Source organism: Drosophila montana, unplaced genomic scaffold, assembly GCF_035044405.1.
Source record: "Drosophila montana isolate Dmon_TW-CO22-7 unplaced genomic scaffold, ASM3504440v1 contig_3200_1, whole genome shotgun sequence".
In the NCBI taxonomy this organism is placed as follows: domain Eukaryota; kingdom Metazoa; phylum Arthropoda; class Insecta; order Diptera; family Drosophilidae; genus Drosophila; species Drosophila montana.
In genome coordinates, this window is record NW_026998080.1 from 7,781,450 (window position 1) to 7,804,590 (window position 23,141).

General features: G+C 44.7%; 3 protein-coding genes and 1 long non-coding RNA gene across 4 annotated transcripts; 2 read left to right on the top strand and 2 right to left on the bottom strand.

The window, feature by feature from the left end:
* The first annotated feature begins 57 nt into the window (after positions 1 to 57).
* Positions 58 to 2,000, top strand: LOC135431324 (uncharacterized). Its single transcript, XM_064686400.1, has 3 exons — positions 58 to 393; positions 519 to 1,101; positions 1,167 to 2,000. The coding sequence occupies exons 1-3, from the start codon at positions 193 to 195 to the stop codon at positions 1,412 to 1,414; spliced, it is 1,032 nt and encodes a 343-aa protein (XP_064542470.1). The 5' UTR covers positions 58 to 192; the 3' UTR covers positions 1,415 to 2,000.
* Positions 2,001 to 14,622: 12,622 nt separating this feature from the next.
* LOC135431593 (uncharacterized) lies at positions 14,623 to 16,416 on the top strand. Its single transcript, XR_010436801.1, has 2 exons — positions 14,623 to 15,068; positions 15,129 to 16,416. It is a non-coding gene; the product is annotated as an uncharacterized LOC135431593 (long non-coding RNA).
* A 661-nt stretch (positions 16,417 to 17,077) lies between these two features.
* LOC135431591 (uncharacterized) lies at positions 17,078 to 21,756 on the bottom strand. The gene is made up of 4 exons (XM_064686805.1): positions 21,140 to 21,756; positions 19,509 to 20,849; positions 18,541 to 19,233; positions 17,078 to 18,317 (listed from the first exon to the last, which is right to left on the bottom strand). Exons 1-3 carry the CDS (start codon positions 21,754 to 21,756, stop codon positions 18,795 to 18,797), a joined length of 2,397 nt encoding a protein of 798 aa, XP_064542875.1. The 3' UTR covers positions 17,078 to 18,317; positions 18,541 to 18,794.
* A 63-nt stretch (positions 21,757 to 21,819) lies between these two features.
* On the bottom strand, positions 21,820 to 22,386 carry LOC135431592 (uncharacterized). Its single transcript, XM_064686806.1, has one exon. It carries the CDS (start codon positions 22,249 to 22,251, stop codon positions 21,820 to 21,822), a length of 432 nt encoding a protein of 143 aa, XP_064542876.1. The 5' UTR covers positions 22,252 to 22,386.
* Between the last annotated feature and the right edge of the window lie 755 nt (positions 22,387 to 23,141).

The window sequence follows — 23,141 nt, forward strand, 5'->3', positions numbered from 1 at the left end:
TACAGCAACGGTTATCGATAGTCTGCAAAAGGCAGCCTGTCCACCGCTTACGAAAATGTACTAAAAAATACATAGCGCGTAAAAATTGTTTGCATTTGGTGGCGTCGATTTTAATTTTTCGTATTTCCAGTGCACTTTTCGGTGGGTAAAACAATTTTTATTGACAATTTGTGCAATCGCTAGTTGCCAAAAATGGACCGACGCAAAAAGCGCACATCTTCGGAGCAGTATCAAATGTACATCGAGCTCATGGAGAGCGACCCAATTTTTGCCAGTGGACGCGTGCCGCGCGATTATGATCTAAACTATTTGACCAGAAAATGGAAAGAGTTATCCGACAGGCTCAACAAATGCGGCTCCGGGCCCACGCTAACAGCGGAGGAGTGGCGCAAGGTGAGTTTTTCCAGCATTCACAGAGAAACCCTGTGGGGCTGTGTTTGTGTGTACGTTGAAGGGTGTGGGGTGGTGAGGGAGGTTATGCGATTATTGGCGGCAAATGACGCGCACATTTGTTGCAGCGCCTAAACGACTGGAAGAACACGACGCGTTGCAAGTACAGACGCAGCCTGATGTCCAGCGAGAAGGATATATCCATGTCGTCACTGGAGACGCGAGCCCTCAATTTGTTTGGCAAGGTTCCGGGCTCCGGGGAGACGCTAATGAACTTGAAATCGGAAAAGGATGATCAGGAGGACGACATGGAGGAATTGGGTCAACGCACATCCGCATCGTTCCAAAAAGATCTGCAAGCGGCCGTTGAAGAGGCCATCAATGATGAGGACGAGGACGAGATGGTCGAGGAACATGTGGATCAGGAGGATCTCACCGATGAGAACATGCACGAGGCAAGCGGCGGCATCGATGGCCCCAATGTGGGTGGCACAACGGCAGTGAACACAGGTGGCGGCGGCTATCGCACCATTGTGGTGGACAACTCGACATATGTGGAAGAGGAACAGGACCACCCCGAGCCGCCAGTAGAGCCCGTCAAGTTTGTGTGCACGACCAATATACACTCGGCCGGCTCCAGCGGCGGCACCAAGCTGATCAACGGCGAGCTGCCAGTCAAGCGATTACGACGAGATCAGGTCATCTACGAGGGTGAGTATTCGCGCTTGCCAGGAGCTGCTGCTCTTGCTAATTTCTGCTTCATTCTGCACTTACAGTTAAGAATGCGCCGCGCTCCTATACGACCATACAGGCGGGCGGCTCACTGCCGACGCTGCACAACACAAAGATGCACCACGAACCACAAGGCACGACGCTGAGCGCCGCATTGAGCGGCCTGGATGCGCAGGAGATAGCGCATCAGTTGAAGCGATTGGCGGACATTAACTACGAGACGCTGCAGTTTGAGATCGCGCGCTTCAAGTTCAACAATCCTGGCTTCCACTACGAGCCGCCGCCATTATAGTCATCGCCCCAGGCAGAAACGCAAAGGAGCAGCCGCCCACAACAACAACAGCAGCAACAGCCACGAGAGCGGGAGCAGCAGCATCAGCAGCGGCAGCGGGAGCAACAGCTGCCACAAGAGCGGGCAGTCGAGCCGAAGAAGAAGTAATAGTTATAGTTTTTATTGACACACAAACACACACACACACATGTATGCTCTGTCAGTCAGTCAGAATTTGTACATTTACGCGAGCTGCAGACAGACGACAATTGAGCACTTCTGGATGGGGCATGATCGATGCCAGCCTATCATAACCTAAAGTAGCCAGTTTTTTAGTTTAAAATTTACGTAGTTCATATATTAATGCAAATCATTTTCTATATACAGTTTCAATTACGAGTACCATATACACACAAACACGCGCATATATATTTGTATTGTAATGCTTAAAGGTACATAATATGTGGACATAATCGAATCCTCGCCTGGGATTCGCTTTGTTCGCTTTGCTACCTTTACTCTCAAGTGGAATCCATGTCGAATTGGACACATAATTTTAAACAAGTTGTATGTAAATGTAAAGAATAAAGTTTACCAATGATAAATACGCACCCACGTCTCCTCTCTGGCGCCAATTGGCCGTCGTCGTCGTCGTCGCCGTTTGCTCCACCTTTCGCTTGTTGTATTATTTTTGTTTGCCATTTGCAGCGCGCATTCCTGTTTATTTATGAGCGCCATGGACTTTTTTACTATGCCCAACACTGGAAAATCCATTAATCATCGACGGCGGCGACGTTGGCAGTGCATTTGGTGTTGGTGTTGGGTCACCTCGCCTGACCGCCAACTGGTGGGCGCACTTTATAACTGTTGAGCCCTTGGGGGGGGATGGGTCGAGCAGCTCATCCGGACCAGCCCCACATGCGATGCGATGCGATGGGATGCGAAAATCATTTTAACTGTTATGTGGCTGATGCAACAAGTGCCGATGACGCGGCCGATAGCTGCGCGGCACAAAACGAGCCTGGCACGCCGCCGCTTAAGAAAATGACTTGGATGGCGACTGCGCCAATAGATCATTTGGACGCCGTGCGCTGCGAATCATAAATTACAATTGCCGCCAGTCCCAGTGCCAATGCCAGTCTCAGTCTCAGTCTCGGTCTAAGCCCGTCTTAAAGCCTCGCAGTCAACGTCAACGCATGCCAAACCGTTAGTTGACCATTTGGTTGCATGGGGCTTGGACTTGGGACTGCAGTTCCGACTGCGGCAGTGCCTCGACGTTAACTGCTAACTGCACAACACGTCGTATGCTTAATCTGTTTTGGTTTTGTTTTCGGTATTGTGGCCCACTGCGCGTTGTGGGTGCCGCTTGCGCTTTGATGAAAGGCCTCCAAGCAAAGCTGATTAACGGGCGCACACATACGCACACACTCACACACACAGACACATACACACACGCTGATAGATGATTGGAGATGGCAGTGTCTGGTGCAGCCAGATGTCTTCTTTTCACATGGCCCCGGCTGGGCCGTGGCAGGTCCATTAAATAGTTCGTGTTGCACTCGTTCCGCCGTTCCATCGACTGCGATTGGGTCTCTGGGACCGGCCTGTTGCATGGATCAGGGCACACACATGACAGCGTGCAAAATCTGACCCTCAGGCGGGTGTTATAACAACAACAAAAAGTTAAAGAACTCTGGCAAGAAATAAAGAAGAATAGTTTCTACAATATGTGAAGCACTCAAAATAAGCTATCGATGCGCTACTTGAAGTTGTTCAGGGCATATGGGTGCGAGTATTGTTGAGAAGCAATTTAAGAAAAGTTATAAGAAAAATTATATTTATCTTCAACTTTATTATTTAAATAGCTTATCTTCAAGGTATAGTAGTTTTTTTCTTCAGTCTACCAACCGGTTCGAGCCACTGTGTTAACAGTTTGTGTACAGACGGTAGGGTAACCGACAGTCGATTAGAAAGCACCGTCATTAATTGACGACCAAACGAAACAGTGACAAAATGCAAGCAAAAGTAACTGTACTGTTAAAAAGCAACCACAAAAGGGAAGAACTCAAAACAAAGAAGCACAAAGTTAAGGATTCCGTTTACCTGCGTAAATGCAATTGTCTTTCATTTGGCGTAATGGATGTGTTTATTATAAATTTAATTATAAATAATTTATTTTAGTTCTTTATTTCTCCTAGAATTTAACTGCATATAAATTATTCAAAAAATATTATTTCAACACTTAATAGCATTAAAAAAATAACATCATTCTAATGTTATGCTGTCAAGAAAGTGTTTTATGTGTTTTTATTGTATGTGCATGTTGACGACAAAAACTGCCAAAACGGCGAATTTGCTAAAGCTAAACAAAAGTCAATCAATTCGATATCCCGAAAGGGTCTTAGTACCTAAATGTATATAAATTATACATGATAATGATACACTAAATATATTTTAATAAAACAATATGTTCGGAATCCTAAAATATTTAGCTGAGAACACTACAGTTGCCAATATTTTGTCCGGGACTGTAGTTGTTTCAATCGAATATCACTGTGTGCAGCATGTACTTATGTATGTAACCGTACTCTGTTCATTGAGCGAAAAATATAACTCGAAGGAAGAATTCAAAACAAAAACGAAACGACAAAGATCCCGTTGTTCTGTTCTCATTGCGGCTGTACCTGCGTAGTTAAATTGTGCGAACTGAGCTGAACAGAACGGGACGTATTGTGCATGCCTGTTAATATTTAACTTCGCTAATATTGGATTAATTACATTTGGAATCAGCTTACAAGGTTAGTTTTTATTAATTTGGCAAAAATAAATATAACTTGGCATTAGAAAAGAGCTACGAGAAAAGTTTGAAGGCCAATGAAAGGCATCTCGACAATTAGAGTGCTCAGCTAAGGGACAGTGCGGCTCGCATTCTCGCAGACAGCTTGTAGGGCTTGAATGTGTAGATATGTATATATGTATGTACATATGTATGTATGTATGTATGTATCACTATCGCTGTGAGATGGCACTATATATTGCAGTTGTCAGCAAGAAGCATCGCTGGCGGCCCAATTGAAATCTCCACATGCATGTATACATATACATATACATAAACATATATATATATATATGTGTGTATGCATATAAGATATACATACATACATATGCTTAAATGAATGTTTTATTAAACGCGTTGAGACTTTGGCGATTCATCTTCATTCGCTGCCATTGCCATTGGCTATTGGCTAGTCAGAGCCAGATCCAGAGACAGACAGAGACAGAGCCACATATGCTGGGCAATACGTTGGCTCGAATCTCAGCGCTTGGCTCTCAGTTACAGACCAAGTTAAGAGCATGTTTGGGTCCCTTGGCCTGGGCCAATGTTCTTTTCCGTTCTGGGCGCAAGAGTGCAAAGCGTTTTTATGCTAGCGATTATTACGCTTGATCCTAAAGCACCAAAGGGTCAATTGATGTTTGTGATGTTGCTGAATGTTGTTGCCGGCAACAACAACAACAACCACCACAAATAGGCAACAACATTTGCTGGCGTTGTTGCCCGCAATTTGCTTTGGAATTTTAAGCAGCGCGACGGTCGCATCGCCATTTACCATTTTACATTTTTACAATTCTACCAGCGTCGCCGTCGTCGCCGCCGTCAACGTCGTCATCATCCTCATAGACGAATATCATTTTGCAGATTTTGCTTTCGCCATGTATTCTACTTATTCGCAGTTGCCTCTTTTCTTATTTTTTGCCCGAAAATTGCATTTCTTTTGGTCGCTTGCAGCGTTGAAGCGTCAGCAGCACTCAACGCTTTGGCTGATATTTTGTTTTGTTTTCTGTTTTTCGTTTTCGGTTTTATACTTCGTTTACCCTTGCTAAGGGTATTATTAGTTTTGTCACGCAGTGTGTAATCACTGGGAGTCATCTTCGAATCCATGTAGTCAATATGTTAGAACTAACTGTACAATAAGTTGTACTGTTATATAGGTTTTATTAAAGTAACAGTAATATTTAAAATAACGCAAACAAAAAAACTAAGCAAAAATGTAGTAGATTATTAAAGCTGCCACATAGATCCATGTTTTTATTGCAGTATTGGCTAAATATGTCTGAATCGGCCGGATCAGACCGCTATATCCTATAGTTGTAATAGACATGATGCGTTTATGAACAATTAAATTGTTTTTAAAGATATCTTGAGCATTCTCTGCAATTATTAGTTTTTAGTATGCACCTTGTATGTGAGCAAAATCTTAACCAAATCCGTTCACTATATCATCTATATATTATGGAAATAATCGTCTATTAATGTTCATTCTCTTAAGTGAACAACTATACAATAAACACACACAATTGGTCGAATTGTAGAATATTTATTTCAAAGCCACTTCACGTAAGGGTATTTAGTTGACGGCGTGCCGGAAATAGATTTTCTTTCTTACTTTTTTTATGTCTAGTGCTTAGACATTTGATATATCACTGCTGATATTCTTTCAACTACATTGCTTATCAACGATTTGGGCTCTTTATTTTTGTTGCTTTGGGGCGCTGTTGGACAGAAAATTGCTGTCAAAAATGTGCAAGTTGTTCTCATGCTCGTTTAATATAGAAATTATTTAAAGTTTTTTTTTTTTTTTGGTTTTTTTTTCGGGCCAATTGATGCTGGGAAAATGGCAAAGTCGTGAACGCTTTGTGCCCGAACTGCGTCAAGCATTTCATCTCGACGACTCTTACGACCATTTAATGACCTACATTCGGCGGCATGCAAATTAAAAAAAAACTAAAGACTATCGCTTACTTTCCTGCCCGCAAATATCATCTTTCATCTCGTAAGCTGATGCCTCTCTCTGCTCAATTGCATAATTCTATAATTCTGTAATGCGGGTCTAGATTATTTGTTCTCTTTTATATTTGATGATATGATATGAGAGCAGCTTTTGTTGTCGGCTACTATATAATTATATTAGCATGATCTATGTCATTAAGGTTCTATATACATGTGTGTGTCTGTGTGTGTGTGAGTGTGTGTGTGTGTGTGTAGTACATGGATATCGCAATTAGTGCAACAGCAACAGCAGCGGCTGCGGCTGCGGCAGTAAAAACAACTATCGACTGATGCGGCTAACAATATGGCCGGCGGGCGTTTATGGCCATGAGAGCGGAGGCAAACGACAGGCCATTATTGACGCCACTGGACATTGGACACGGGATGCTGGATGCGGGATGCTGGACATGGGACGCACGGGAGACCAGCTGCCATCATCATTGTTGTTGCTGTTGACGTTGCATGCAAATTGTGCGGTACGCTAAACATGCAAAAATCGCCTAACAGACAGCGGAAAGTACAAAATATTGAGCGCTGAAATGGTTCGAGCTATTTTGCCATGACAGGGCGCCTGCTGCAGCCCTCACTTGTCCCCCTCCCTTGCCATCGACTGCAGGCCGCTGGCAAGCAGTCATAAACACGCACTAATTGCAGCCATGATTTGTTACACACTGCATTAATGGCGTTCGCAGGACCGCAGCAGCATCAACAGCAGCAGCAACCATTCAAACAGCAACTAAAATCAAAGCCTAATTGCCTATAAATGGCAGTTTTGCAACAAAAACAGAAACAACAACAATAACAGAGACAAGGACAACAGCAACAACAAACTGCACAAAATGTGGCGACATCAAACGTAAAGCTTTCAGCAAAGCGCCAACATCAAGAGCAGTAACAGCAACAGCAACAGCTAGCAACATGTTGGCGACACAGCAACAACAGAAACATTAAAAGCAAAAACAACAACAACATGCAACGACTTGCCAAGCGTTATGCCTTTTGATTTATAAACAAAACTTAGCAATAATGCATTAAAATCGCTGCTGTTGCTGTTGCTGCTGCTCCTGTTGCTGCTGTTGCTGCTGCTGCTGGCTATGCAATTAGGCGCGAGATGAATGTCTGGCAGTTGCAGGTGGGGTGGTCTTGTGTGTCGCCAGCATGTCCGACATATAATCGATCGATCGCCCGATATACAAATCATTTGCTTGATCTCTCACTTGCAGCAGAAGCAGCAGCTCAGCAGTTCAGCAGCAACAGCATAGATGTTGCTCGCGTGGTCAGCGCCAATTACTTAGAGCATATCAATTATTTTGACTGCAAAATAAAAACGCAGCAAATGAGCGAACTGGCCAAATGATACGCAGCAGGCTGATGCACAGCCCAAGGAGTCGTAGCTGCTGCTGCTGCTGTAATTGAACTGCGCGTATTGCAAATTATTATTTTGTGCATTTGCAATCGCATTGCAACTGCCTACTGGAAATGTGCAAGCCATGCCCCCTCGGTGCGTGCAGGGCCATACCGATCAACTTTAGACGCCCTATGCCGCCCGCTTTCCTTTCCCCCGCTCTTCGTGCTTCGCTTCATCTGACCAGCTTGCGCTGCGTGTCTGTTCATATGTTTTCATTACTTTTGCCCATTATGCGTGTACGTGACGCACAATTTGAAATTGGCAGCTTATAAGCCGGATACCAGGCGACGACCAATGTGCACAATTGCAACATCGCCAGCGCCGTTCGTCGTTCGTTGTTCGTCGTTGCAGTTGCAGTTGCTCCGCCCTTCCGCCCGCCCACTACCACTGCAGCTCGTTCCTATGCTTTTGGGCCGTGTGGCTTGCGGCCATGTGCAGGCCAATCGAGCAGACCAGACCAGGCCGGGCCCGACCCGAACCCGACCGACCGACCGACCGACCCGGGCGAGTGGCCCATCCAGGCGTCGCGTCCGACGTCTGTTTGTGGCTTTTGTTTGTTGTTCAAGTTTACAATTTTAATGCACTGCCACTTGACTGTTGACAGTGCAACACGCCGAGTCTCTCTCTGTGTGTGTGTGTGTGTCTGTGTGTGTGTGTTTGTGCTGGGCTATTGATTTTATGCGCATTGCCCTGCAGTTGCTGCTTTTAACTCATTTCGCACATGCACTAAATGAATTTTCAACAGTTAAATCATTCGAAGAAACACTGTAAAATAAAACTGGGAAAAGTAAACCGCTGATTCATGCTGCCTTTTAAGGTGAAGAATCCATTAAGGAACTGCATATCATATTTCATACAAGTATTTATATTAAGAGCCAAGGTTTAATTATGAAATAACCGGAATTATTGTAATAAGCATGTCCTGCTTGGCAATGCAAACAGAATTGTTAATTAAGAATTAACAGCGTATTTGCACAGAATGCTCGACTTAGAGATGCCCTGCATGACGATCTAAACCGAGGAGGACTCTCTATATGAAAGCAAAGCAATCTAACTATAAGCTTTGAAATCTGTTTCGATACACTCAACCCTAAATAACATTTAAGAGTGCTCTAGTTAAGCATGGCCAAGAGGCCATGTATCTTAGCGTATGTTTATGAAAATCGCATAGAAGGGCGACAGTTCAAACAGAGCTGTTAAGGAGCTAATGCGGGAAAAAGAGAGATGAGGTAGACAAAGAGAGAGACAGAGGTAGAGAGAGATTAAAAGAGGGCAAAAATGGGAGACAAATGAGAAAGGGAATGAATAAGAGCGAGAGAGAGAGGGGGAGGCAAGGTTAATAATCAAAACACATTGCCTTAAATAAAATGAAGATTTACTTGACCCTACTTATATATATAAGTAAACTTTATCGTCCATCGACTTATAATACTTTGTGCCTCCAAACAGACGGAGGCTGCTGTACATTTATCCCTTAAGAGTTTGGTGTTTAAAGGTATTTGGGCTTGGGTTTTTATAGTTTGTATTTTGAACAATAACGTGAGAAGAGAAGAAGCAGAACTATTAACTTAAGCAGAGCAAAGAAATGTGAGCAGCATCTGAAGAGTTTATGGACTCGCTGCGCCGCTGGGCCTCACTAAAATTCAGCTGCAACATAAATGAACAGTTAAATAAAGCTTAAGCGCTCCGACTAACGGGTAATTTATGCCTCAAACGTAAAACTCATTACAGTTTTAAATGTAATCCTTAGTTGAAATCCAAATAGCCCGCTCTCAAAACCGCCTCGATACGTTTTAATGGGAGGAAAATGGCAATTGTCAGCGGCCCAAATCTCATTGTCAGGGCCTGGGTTGTCGCTGCTGAATATGATTGAAGTACTAGTTGTTGGAGTCGTAACGAGCTGGCATCTATCATGGCCATATCAAACTGGCATCAAACAATTTCAAATGGATCGAATGAAAAATCAACTGGCGTTGAAAATGGCCAGGCCAATTGCGAAACAGGCAGCAGCAGCAGCAGCCGCCTCTCAGCCTTCTCCTCAGCCTTCTCCTCAGCAGCCTTGTTGACTGTTTTGTATGCATGCAGCGAACGTGATCGGTTGCCTAACAGCAATTTTAGCTGCTAGATATCGCTCCAGAACAAAGTGGCCAACGCGCAGCGACAATCTAGCTGCAGCGAGCGACGCACAGAAGCAACGGCAGCGGCAGCAGCAGCTTCAACTGCTGCTTGCAACAGCAAACAAAACAGCAGCAACTGTTGCTGCTGTGGCTGCTGCTGCAGCTGGCGGGGCGAATCATCGGCGCATTTCACTTTGGCCAAAGTCAATGATTGAAATTCTAAGTTGCAACTAGTTGTTGTTGTTGTTGTTGTTGTTGCTGTTGACCTTTTCGCATGAGAATCGCATGCTGATGATGGATACACTGCCGCTGCGACTGTTGCTGCTGCTGCTGCTGTGGACTGAATCTGTATATAGACTTGGGCACACTGTCAGCTAGACAGTTGCTCAACTGCTGCCACAGCTGTCAGTGCGCACAGCTCGTCATGGGCAATTTAAGTGGAAGTGGAAGAAAGGTTTGGGCAGCAGCAGCAACAACAACAACAACACACACACACACACACACACAGACACATGCACATGCACATTCGACATGTACATCGATGGCAGAATGCCAAAGTCAAAGCCAAAGCAAATACGCGACGGATAATTGCGCGCAGAGCCCAAAAAAAAAAAAATTAAGAAAATAGGAAGTCAGAATGTTGTAAGCGACTGCGTAATACACGTTCACAGTACAACAACAGCTGCCAGCCAAAACATCTTAAGAGAAATCGATTATTCGACTTATCGACATATGTTTTATCGATCTTTCGAAGTGCATATCAGCCCCTCTTGCTCTAAAGCGGCCAGCCTCTAATTTCAGTAGCTCCCCTTTCTAATAGACTCGAAAAATCTAAATTTAGAAAATTGTTGTCGAAAGAAATATTTTTTTTATATTTAAAAATTTGTATAAAAAATGTTCCTACTATTTAGAAAGAAAAAGCAATTCGTTTTCAAAAATCAAGAAAAGTCTCTAAAATTAGTTGAGAAAATTCCAAAACATTTTTATTTTATCGAAAGAAAGTCTTTTAAAATGAGAAACAGTTTAAGTTTTAAAAAGCAATATTTAAAATGTAAGGAAATTATTAAATTTTCTGTTTTCGAATGTTAGGAAATCAATACGCCCGTTTCAGCTTGTGAGCGGGCATAATAAAACAAGCATAGAACAAGCCTTGGCAACAAACAAGCAGCAAGCAACAACAAACTGAAACAACTTCGTTCGCGACGTCGTCTTCGCAACGCGGAATTTCACAGCAGCATGGAAATTTGTTCGATGCCTTGTCGCTGCGTTGTTGTTGTTGTTGTTGTTGTTGTAGCTGTTGTTGTTGTGGCTTTCCTGCTCCGCTGTGTCTCCTTTGCCAGCAGTTTGTTTTGTTTGATTTGGATTTGATTTGATTTCAGCAGCAGCAGCAGCAACAGCAGCATCAACTCAGCTTATTCAAATGCCGCGCACAGTTTGTTGACCCCGCCGCGTGTGACGCAGTCGCAGTCGCAGTCGGAGTTGCACTCGTAACTGCACATGCGCGCCCAGCCGCCCCCGCTCGCTCCGCTCGGTTCGCTTCAGCCGGATCAGCCGCATCCTCCATGTTGCCAATTGCTGCTTGGCAAAAGGTTGGCTGAGCAAACGTCGCCGGCTCGACGTTTGCGGGAAATGCGATTGACGGTAATTGGTTGACGTTTGTCTTATTTAAATTTGTTTTTCTTTGGGATTTTTCCTTGGCCTTCCGCTCGCTCGCCCGCCCCCTCGCCGTTGACTGCGCATGCGCTAACCTGCAGTAGAATGCAGTTGGGAGATTTTTCTGTAAAGGTTTGGATGCCAGGCCAAAGAAATCAGTTGCTAATGACAATTTGCGCATGCGTGGAGAGCCATAGAACTATGCCTGCACTGCCTTATAGAGTATACAAACGTCGCTGTGCATTGCGCCAGATCCTCCCAATCGCAGTCGCAGTTGCAGTCGGCGTGCAACTTTAATTGAAATGAAATGAGTTTCGTCGATTTGTGTTCTAGGAATTTGTTTTTGATTGTTTTCTTGTAAATTTGAATGATTATCGAGGCAGTTGCAACTTGCAACAGTTGCGCAACAACAACAGCAACAACAACAACAACTGCCAGCAAGAGTCGTCGACCCGCGCGTAATTGCAGAACTCTGACTGAGAACCCAGCAGAACCCTAGCAACTGCTTCGACCAGTGTTCAATTGGGGGGAAGTCTCTACTTTGTCTGGGGCTCTGGGTAATTGAACTGTGCGCACTTTTAATTGTGTGTGCATGTGACGCGGAAGCGTCTAAGAACTGGGCCAGGATTTGCAACCAGAGAGAGAGAGAGAGAGGGGGGGGGGGAGATGGAGGAGAGCTGGTAGGAAGCCACTGGCAGAGGGCAATTTGTTACCGCTACATCGCAAATATCGCGTATATATCGCAGATCAAGTTGCGAGCCACGCTAAGCGAAAAGCACTTCCTCAATGTTTAAATAAACATATTGAGCGAGCAACGGCAACGGCTACGGCGGGCGGGCGGGCGGTAAAGAGACGGGTGGCAGTCAAGCTCAAGATTGAAACCGAAACTGATGCGTAGTTTAGGGCGATTTACACAGTTTAAACAGACGGCGATACAAATCGCCGGCACATGAGCCGCGGAGCCAACTTGGAGGCTGCGCCATAGCAGGCAGCTGTTCGAGCCGCCGCCGCCGCCAGCTCCACAGTTGTGCCTCTGTCTCTTCCTGTGTGCCATAACTGTAGCAAATGGCCAGGCAACATGCAGCCAGGCCGTTGGGCAGAACGAGAACGACAGCAACTGAGGCCTGAGATTTTCTGTTGTTGTTGTACCTTGAAAGCCCATTTGAAATGGGTAAAAAGGGTATCAGGGTTTTGTGCAAGTGTATGTAACAGGCAGAAGATGGCATATCCGACTCCAGCAGATATATGTATATCCCCCGATCAGCAACAATAGTCGAGTCGATCTACACATGGCTGTCCAGAGTATTGAAATATAGCTGCTTCTATTGAGATCGAGTTTATTTCAAGAAAACGATAGAAAACTGGGCTTCCGCGAAATCGATAAGTATCGATTCTCAGATTAGGTTTTCTGACCAAACCCTGGAGCTTATAAGAGGTCGATACTCCATCCATCCAGAGTTTTGCACTTTTAGATACTCTTCCCCTTCAGCTTAACACTGAATTTCATTTTCATTCAGAATCGGACAATAAGCACCAAAGTTACTCGAGAATGCTTTTGCCGCAGTGCGTGACAAAAGGAAGAAGAAATTTAAGTAACGGCAGCTCGTCGCTGGGCTCAGGGTATGCCCTAGTCGGTCACTTCGCTCTAGGGAACTTTAGTTTCTTCCTTTTTGGCGTAGGCGTCTGCAGTTGGCTTTGGTACCGCGGCAGCCGGCTAGGAAAATGTTATAAATTGCACATTTGATGAACAGAGAAACGTTTATGGTTCTTAAGAGTAAAATGCGAGGCCAGCTGTGCGTCGCTCTGCCGCATGCCGCATGCCGCTTGTCGTCTTTGTATCCGACTCCGAGTCTGAGTTGGAGTCTGCCTTTTAGCGCTTGCATGTCGGCTGATTAATTGCGCCAGCGTCATAAACGTGATGATATCGCAATGTAAGCGCATTTTTCATGTTATTCAATTCGTTGCCGCCAGCCTGAGCTTCAGCTCCAGCTCCGGCTCCGGCTCCAGCCGCAGCCAATCTATTTGCATAGCATTTTTGCCATACGCTCGCGCCGCAATACAAAAGACTTAGGCAACAAACTCGATCGGCTCGCACCGTTTTGGGGCCGGCGCGCAAATTAAATCTTTCGATATTGCCAACTAATTACCAACATTAACGCAATTGAGCCTCCTCTATCTATCGCTATATAGTATTTCTTTTTTTTTCCGCCAGTCTGTTCCGCATTCGCTCTATGGAAATGTAATGCAATTGGGATTTAATTCTTTGCCCAAATGGGCGCAATCAAATTCGTGTTTTGGCCAGGTGTCGATGCCTTGGCAGGTGTTTCGCTTCATTGTCTCGCCTCTACGCTTAGCAGGAAGTATTTGGCATGTGTCCATAAATTATTAAGTGTTGCTCTATTGAAATTTTCGCTGCGTTATTTGAACTGGGAAAACGAAAAACAACGCCAACAATTGCGCAGTTTTCACCTGGCACTGCTCCCCATTTGGTAAAAGCCAGTTAACTATTGTGTGCTTGAAACGCTTAACAGAATAGTTGTTGTTGTTGTTGTGGTTGTTGTTGATGTTAACCTCAGTGCGAACCAATGTTTATTTATAAGGCGCAGGAACAGGTCATAAAACTAATGCTGTCGTGTTTGTAGAGAAGGCAAAGCCAATCGAAGGCAATTTTTTATATATTTTAATTGTTTATATTTAAAGCCTCTTGGAGAATGCGTTTCTATAAATTCAACTATGTGCGTATGTAAGAAGAGAAATAGGAAATAGAAGCTAATTATTCTCCAGTCGTCTTATTCTCAGCCTTATGAACATGACAGTGAGATTTCAATTAATTTTTTTTTCAATTAGTATAAGGACACTGCGGACGTAGATCAGAAAAATCAAATTGTGTTTACAAAAAAGCCCCTTGGCTGTTCCTTAAGATCAAGCACTTTAATATCCATCATCCTAAATCGAATTAATAACCGATTTTCCAATGTATTTATAGGTACTTGCGCTTTTTCAAGATATCATTTTATTACTTTTGAATATCTAGAATGAAAAAGATCAGATTTTTGACTAATAAACGAATACGAATCATGACTATCGCTTGCCAATAAACAAAATCATTCCACGAGCGGTCTTAAATTATTCGAGATATGGCCATTTAAAGTGTTGTTTATTGTTGTCATATATAGTTTTATTAATTGGTTGTATTTTAATATATTATTATCATTTCAGATTGAGGACCTCACGGAACTGCCATCTGATCTATAGACCACGGCGTGCGCAGAAAGGCATATCTTTCCAGTTCCGAGCTCATAAATGATCAATGCTGATGGTTCGTAGATGACCCATATATCTTTGATCATGCCATATCAGAGATATAGTCCTGGCGAACCTAAATACCCGAATATTTGTAAATTGAGCAAGAATTTGGACGTGAAATATGTATGAATTTTCTTTCAGCCGGCCTCGACGGCATTCACTGGTTCCTAGTTGACCTGAATATCCTTGATTATACCATATCATAGATATTGTCCTAGTGAACCTAAAGAAATAAATCCACGCAAAACACGCATGGAAATGGTCCAGAAATATATGTGTATTCTTTTTCTTAAAATACTTCTTTAACACGCGCGTGAAGTGACAATCTTGCAGGTAATTGAAGCCCGAACTGGGGCAGATCAGGTGCGTTGAGCTCGTGGAGGTCCATAGAATAGAATGGCATTAAAGTTTTTTTTATTTCAGAAAGTCATTTATAGCAAAAAACGAGATGCATCATTCATTTGACACAGGATTAAATGGACCAGGGCTATCATCTGGCTAAGGGACATCAAAATTGTCCAGGATTCTTAGATGACCCCATAATTTTTTGATGCAGATCGACGCAGCTTGTCCTTACGATCCTAACGCACCAAGTTCTGCGAAATTGTGCAAGGATATGGCCGAGCTATGGCCATTTTTCTAAAAAGGACATTCTTTTTTTGGCCATAACTTGGCCAAATCCTGAAGGATATCAGAAGGATACATCTGTTTGAGCTCGTAGGAAGCAGGACTATCGATTGGCATTCAAGGATTTTCAGGATTCGACCAAAAATTTGCATCAAAATTTTCCTGGTGCTTTACTCGGAAAATTGGCAAAAATCGATAAAATCCGGGCTAACTTGGCCATTTTGAGGACTATCATGATGTCCCTTGGACAGTAAATAGTCCTCGTCCCCCAGATTACGAATTAGCAATAAAAAGGACGAAAGTCCTTCAAATGGCGGAGCAAAAATGCCAAATTTTCAAACACAAAATAGCCTATAACTCCGTTATATCCTTGTATATCCTGACGAGTCCTGTGTCAAATAAATTGTATGGACCAGGGCTATCATCTGGCCAAAGGACATCAAAATCGTCCTTGTAGTTTCTGAAATATGAAGGATTTTGTGTTTTCGGCCTGTTTCCCTTGCAAATCGGGGCAGAAAATTTTTACAAGTACAGGATTCTTAGATGACCCCATAATTTTTTGATGCAGATCGACGCAGCTTGTCCTTACGATCCTAACGCACCAAGTCCTGCGAAATTGTGCAAGGATATAGCCGAGCTATGGCCATTTTTCTAAAAAGGACATTCGTTTTTTGGCCATAGCTGGGCCAAATACTAAAGGATATCAGAAGGATACATCTGTTTGAACTCGTAGCGAGCAGGACTATCGATTGGCATTCAAGGATTTTCAGGATTCGACCAAAAATTTGCATTAAAATTTTCCTAGGGGTTTACTCGGAAAATTGGCAAAAATCGATAAAATCCGGGCTAACTTGGCCATTTTAAGGACTATCATGATGTCCTTTGGACAGTAAATAGTCCTCGTCCCCCAGATTACGAATTAGCAATAAAAAGGACGAAAGTCCTTCAAATGGCGGAGCAAAAATGCCAAATTTTCAAACACAAAATAGCCTATAACTCCGTTATATCCTTGTATATCCTGACGAGTCCTGTGTCAAATAAATTGTATGGACCAGGGCTATCATCTGGCCAAAGGACATCAAAATCGTCCTTGTAGTTTCTGAAATATGAAGGATTTTGTGTTTTCGGCCTGTTTCCCTTGCAAATCGGGGCAGAACATTTTTACAAGTACAGGATTCTTAGATGACCCCATAATTTTTTGATGCAGATCGACGCAGCTTGTCCTTACGATCCTAACGCACCAAGTCCTGCGAAATTGTGCAAGGATATGGCCGAGCTATGGCCATTTTTCTAAAAAGGACATTCGTTTTTTGGCCATATCTTGGCCAAATCCTAAAGGATATCAGAAGGATATACTTTTTTGCCCTCGTAGGGAGCAGGACTATGGATTGGCATTCCATCGCCTAAAAAAGGAAAACAGACCGAAAACCCAGATAATTTAATTCTAATATAATGCCTTACCGTATTTGTTGTTTTTCCAGCATATCATATGATAAAAACTATAATTATTTAATACCTGCGCAATTCCCACATTGTTGCTTCATTTATGGCTTGAGCAACTTTCAAGACGCAATTCGGTTAATTAGAATTAGTTATTACATTTTCTCATAGTAAATGCAGCTGCAGTTGTTGACGTAAAACAATCGATGGAAATTATTCTCATTTCTATAGCTGTTCCAATTGCTTTCATTTTATATAACGCCCACGGGCGGTCGAAAGAATTGCGGGTTATTTTGCATATACAATTTATATATTTCTGAGACATTTATTAGACACAAATAGAATGTAGTTATAGTATAATATACTCTATATGCTCGTATGCTATATAAGCGATATAATTGTAATAACTAAAATGTACACGCTAAACGACTAAGACAATGCATTGCGAGAGCCGGAGCGAAAGTGAGAGGGAACTAGTTAGTTATCTCCGTCTCCTGCTCTCTCTTTCGCTCCGCTTAGCTCTGTGCAACTAAAGACTAACAAGAGAATAGGTAATTTTAATTGTAATTAAATTGCATTAATTATAAACAATTACGAATACAGTTTCACGAAATACAATGCACAACATACGAAACAACATTTAAATTATGAGGAGAAATTAATAAATTCATTTCAACTATTTGAATATAACATTAAATATGCATAGTGTATGTTGTTGTTATTGTTGTTGTGGTTGTTGTAGCTGCAGCTGCTGCATAACTTCTTCTAGTTAAATAATGTACGATATATATATATATATATAATAATATGTAATATTGCTTATCTATATAATATACTTATATGCATATTGTATATGTATATGTATCTGTTTATATATGTGTGTATTTTGATATTGCTGCGGGCGCCTTCGTCTGCTCCCTTTCGCCGCTGTCTTTGCTGCTGCTTCTTCTTCTGCCTCTCTTGTTGCAGCTTTTGCAAGACGAGCTTTAAGCTGTTTTTTTTTTGTTAATTTTTTGTTTAAGCTTAGTTACAACATTCGTTAATTTTGTAAAATTTAAATGTGACTCAAACTGAAAGCGACAGCAAAATGATAAATGGCTTTTTTAATTGTTTATGTTTTGTTTTTTTCCTTCTTTGCCTCATCGCCTCGTTTAAAAATATTAACTAAAAGTGTCGCATAATATTAAATTAAACATTAAATTAAAATCACAATTTTATAGACTTGATGTGTGTGTGTGTGTTTCTGTAGGTGTGTGTGTGTGTGTGTGTGTGTGTGTGTGTGTGTGTGTGTGTATGTGTCTGTCTGTCTGTGTGTGTGTGTGTGTTGTCAGCGCTTCATGTGATAGGTTTTGTTTGGTTCTTCCGTTATTTTTTCTTCACTGTATCTCCGTCTCTCTCATTATTCGTTCTCTTTCGTCCATCCAGGCAAAATATTCTTCTAAAATATTTCAGTGGAATTTTTGTTTAAAGCATAGTTCTGGGCGCAGGGGAAGGCACAATTCAATTGTTAATTAAAATTGCTGCTGCAAGCTAAAATGGTGAAAGCTGCAAGAGAAAGAGAGAGAGAAACAGAGAGGGAGACTGGGAGTCAGTAAGTGCGAGAGACGGAGAGCAACTCAGATTGGAGACAGCTTGAGAGAGGAAATTAGTTTAGGTTAGCTGCACGAATTTAATAAGCAAAACAATCATAGGGCTGCACGATTTGCATTGCCACGCCCCCTCCCCCTTCGACCAACCACCAACCCCTCGAAGCACAGCGTCTGCTCACCTGCAGGAACACACACAGCGCTAAATGTTGGTGATGCTTGTTGTTGTTGTTGTAGTTGTTGTTGTAGTTGTTGTTGTTGTTGTTGTTGTCTGTGGGTTTGTCGTTGATGGCAGCGAAACGATTTGGCAACGAATCTCCTCCACTTCATTCCAGTCCACTCTGGTCCACTCTACTCCACTCCACTCCACTGCACTGCACTACACTGCACTCCACTCCACCTCGACTTCGTATAGCTCGGCAACCCTTTTGACATCCTAGAGATAGAGCGTCGCCTGCTGACGCTGATCAAAATGATGCACATAGAGTTTCTTCTTGGACTTCTCCTTGGATGGCCGCAGATCCCACACCAGATTAGAGAGGCTGCGCGGCCGCGACAAGCGTCGCGTCTTCTTCTCCGGCAGCTTCTGTGAATCGCCCGATGTGCGTCCCCCGCTGCGCGACGAGTCCAGCGTTCCCTCGCGCGGATTATGGTTGTTGTGATTGTTGTTGTTGCTGCTCGAGCTGCGGCTGTGCGCCAGATAGCCGTGCGAGTTAAGTATGCTGCCGCACTTGAGCACCACATCGGGCGGCGTCTGTGAGCCGCCCCCGCCCCCACAAACTCCGGCTCCTGCTACCTTGGCTGAGATCGTCGGCGGCGTCATGGCCGCTGTATTGCTGTCCGGCGTCAGCTGCAGGCTGCTGAGGCTCTTGTATCTGTGGCGGGAATATAGGCAAAAGTCAATTAAAGGATTTCCCAATTAGAAATGCTGTTTAAATCTAACTGGAGTATTCCAGATGGTTGCCCATACACTCAAAAAAAAAAAGAAAACTATCTTGCTTTAAAATAAATTATTTTAGGAATTAATAGAAAAATAAAATAAAATAAAATAAAAAATGTTTTGAAGTTAAGTTAAATTTTCTTTTACGAAGATTTTCTTAAATGTAGTCAAATATTTTTGAAAGTGTAGCAACTGCTTGCTGCTGCTTACCTGATATGAAACAGCGGCGACTGCGGCTCCAGCGTTTCTTTAACGGGCAAATGATTGTTGGGCGTCAGCACCTTGCCGTGGTGTGGGTGTGCGTGTGGGTGTGTGTGTGCGTGGTGTGCATGGGCGTGCGAGTGGGCGTGGTGAGCGTTTACCGCTGCTGCAGCGGCGCTGGCCACAATGGCGGCCGTATTGTTGTTGTTGTTGTTGCTGCTGCTACCCGGCGTTGGCGGCAGCTGCTGCTGCGAATGGCTCTGACTGAGACTGTGACTGTGACTGTGACTATGGCTGTGACTGTGACTGTGACTGGTGCCGCCGGTGGAGTTGCCATTGCTGCTGCTGCCGGCGCTGTGCGCATTCGCATTCTTGATGTAAAGCTTTGGTAGTGTGGGACGCTGCCGCTTCTCGGCCGGCTTCTTGCCGGGTATCGTCTCAATGGGCGGCGGCACCGGCTTGATATCCTCCTGTATATGGCTGTGATGATAGTGATTGACCAGCAGCGCCGACGGATGATGATGATGCTGATGCAGATTGTGCTGCTGCTGCGCCGGCTGGTGCGGGTATTGATGATGGTGTCCCCCGCCGCCGCCGCCGCCGCCGTTGCTGCTGCTGTGCTTGTTCGACTCCAGGCTGCTGTAGTTATTGTTGTTGTTGTTGTTGTTGTTGCTGCCGGGCTGCTGTGACTGTTGCTGGGCAGCGGCAGCAGGAGCTGCCGGCGCGCGTATCAAGCTGCAGTAGTTGCCATTACCGCTGCTGTCCGTGTGATGCGACTTGAGTGTGGGCGACTCGCAGATGGGCTCGAAGCGCGACAAGCCCTTCGAGAGCGGCGTCAGGCCGCGCACATAGTCATAGATGTGATCGATCTCGTTGTACTCCTCGGCGATTTCGGCGCTGTTGAGCGCCTGCTGCTGCTGCTTGGACCAGGAGTCGCAGCTGGCGCTCTTGCGCAGCACATAGCCACTCTCGACCCAGCCGCTGGCCAGGCCCGCTGCTGAGGGCAGCATCACCACCGGCAGCCTGTTGCCGCTGTTGCGGCTGCTGAACTTGGAGTCCTTCTTCTCCTTTTCGCTCAGCTTGAGATCGACAATCTGCAGGCGATCGCGTGCATCCGCCAGCAGTCGCTGCGCCTTGTCCAGAAAGCGCGTATACTCTATGAAATGCTCCAGCTGTTCCATATTCTTGACACGCTGCAGCTTTATCTTTGCATTCAACGGCACCGGCACCAGATCCGTGTCCTTCTGCAGCGGCAGCGCAAATATCCGATCGATCTCCACGCAGCCCAGCAGCCGCAGCTCCGGCACAAACGGCTGCTTCAGGCCCTTGGGCGCGCTGCCATGTACGAGTCTGCCGGAAGGGGGAGGAAATAATATATACGTATATGAGATTAAGGTTTAAAGAATTGCTGCTAAAGAGGCTATCTTTCTTCAAGAACAACAAAGAACATAGTTGCTATGGCAGCTATAGGATATAGTGGATCGATCTGGCCAATTCCGGCGTATGTGCTGCCTGTAACAGAAAGACGAATCTATGCAAGGATTCACGACGAATCCCTTACGATATCGAACTTCACATTTATTGACAAAATGAAAATACCCTATAAAATAGAATACCCCTTAGTTGCGACTGGCACTCACCTCACAATGACGGGCATCCGCTTGAGCAGCAGATTCTTGACGGTGTGCACTCCGCTGATGCTGTCCTCGCGCGCAATCGGCGAGAACTTGGCTTTGGTATCGAGTGGCAGATTGATGATCTCGTCCTTGATATTCCGGCACTGCAGATATTTGCCGTTGTCGTTCATGGTGGTCAACAGCTCGCCGGCATGGATGGTGCGATTCATCTGCTGGCAGCGGAACGTTTCGCGCACCAGGACGCGGGCATTGCGCCGCCTGGCCAGCTCCAGGACGGAGTCGATGCAGCGCGTCGAGCGACCATCCTCGCTGAGCAGCTCAAAGTAGCCGCCGTATGTCTCCGGTATGAGCACCTTGGCGCCCACATTGGTGGGCTTGCGGCCCTCCTTGATCTTGATGGGCTGCGCCAATATTTGATATTTTTTGCCAGCGCTCAAAAAGAGCGCCGTGCTCTGGAGCGAGGGCGCCGATAAAGTGGGCACGCCCAGCGCCTGATGTTGGCCCTTAAGTATTTTGGCCACCGCCGGCAGCGGCTGCTTGGAGAAGTCGCGCAAATAAACGGGCGTCGCATCCCCAAAACGGGATGCGGCCAATATGATCTGGCCATCGGTGGCGGCCATGTCGCGGTTAAAGAACGAGAGCAGCTTGCTGCGCGCCAGTTGAACATTAAATGAGAGTAAATTTCATTGGACTGGCTGACACGACTCGTTGGAGTTCTCCTCCTCCTGATCCTGATTCTGCTCGTGTTCCTGCTTCTCCTGCTTCTGCTGGTCACCGCCCACGGCGCCTTCCTCGGGCTCGCTGCTGCACGGATCGCTATCCCAGCTGGCGTCGTTGGCGTTCAGCTGATCCTCAAGCTCGAGGGCGCGTCTCTTAATCAGCTCCTGTTGGCGCAGTCGCAGCAATTGGGCACCGCGACTGCAGCAGGCGTGCGCTATTTGCTCCTCAATGGGCGTGCTAGCCGCCGCCGCTGCCTCAATGGCCGCTGTCTGACTATGGCGCTGACGCTGGCGCAGCTGCTGCTGATTGTGGCTCGTCTGGCTTTGGCTCTGGCTATGGCTCTGGCTGGTCAGCAGTCGCGTGGATGTCTGCAGTGCGTAGTTGAGATACTGCATTCGGTTTGCTGCTCGTCTCCCGCTGGCCACAGTGTGCGAAATCTTCTTCTTCTTGTTGTTGTTGTTGTGGTTGTTGTTGCTGCAGCTCAGTCAAGTCCTGTGTCCTTGTTAGCTGCAAGTCCTGCAAGTTTGTTGTGTTCAATTAGCGAAAAGGTTTTATGTTTACGACTTTTTTTATACATAGCCCTAATCAAAGCGAGCTCTTGACTCGCTTGTAGAAACTTCAAAGTTCGAGGGTTACTCAAATACTTAGGTGCAATAAAAAAAAGGTTGTCATATGCGCTAACTTTAATTATTAAAGAGTTTCCCCCATCAAACATCAAACACAGCCATAAAAATGTCGTCAAGCCTGCGTGGCTAAGTGTCAAAGCGAGAGGTCGCTGGTTCAACTCCGGCAACAATTGTAAATGTCTGAAGTTTGCAAATCGGGAACTGCACAAACAATTTCCGTAAAACTTGCATTGGCAACATTGATTTGCCTCAGTATGTATATACAAAAAAAATCAGTCAAGTTCTCACACGACCTACGGCCAGGCACACACACATACACACACTCACACATGCACACACATACATATAGGTGTTATTTATGAGCTCATAAAGTTGAAAAGAAATTGCAATGCGAAAAAGGCAGCCACAAGATGCATGTAAATATCCCAAGTTGACTGCGACAATGCCAAACATGCCATTAAGACCATTAGGCAGTGAGTAGGGAGTAGGGAGTAGGAGTTGGCCATAAGCCGAGTCGGGCCAACAAATGGCCAGACATTAAAAGTACTTAAAGGATATTTGCATATTTATGAGCCCACATAAATGTGGCTGATTACCAAGGCGAGACATGCGCGCCTGCACTCCATTGAACTGGTCAACAATGTGGCGACTAGTCTGTC

Coding starts and splice junctions, on each gene's coding strand:
- LOC135431592 (XM_064686806.1), bottom strand. CDS start 22,251: ATGCAGTATCTCAACTACGCACTGCAGACATCCACGCGACTGCTGACC.
- LOC135431324 (XM_064686400.1), top strand. CDS start 193: ATGGACCGACGCAAAAAGCGCACATCTTCGGAGCAGTATCAAATGTAC. Junction 394..518: donor CAGCGGAGGAGTGGCGCAAG/GTGAGTTTTTCC, acceptor CATTTGTTGCAG/CGCCTAAACGACTGGAAGAA. Junction 1,102..1,166: donor AGATCAGGTCATCTACGAGG/GTGAGTATTCGC, acceptor CTGCACTTACAG/TTAAGAATGCGCCGCGCTCC.
- LOC135431591 (XM_064686805.1), bottom strand. CDS start 21,756: ATGGCCGCCACCGATGGCCAGATCATATTGGCCGCATCCCGTTTTGGG. Junction 20,850..21,139: donor CGGATGCCCGTCATTGTGAG/GTGAGTGCCAGT, acceptor CCCTTCCGGCAG/ACTCGTACATGGCAGCGCGC. Junction 19,234..19,508: donor TCGCCGCTGTTTCATATCAG/GTAAGCAGCAGC, acceptor TTCCCGCCACAG/ATACAAGAGCCTCAGCAGCC.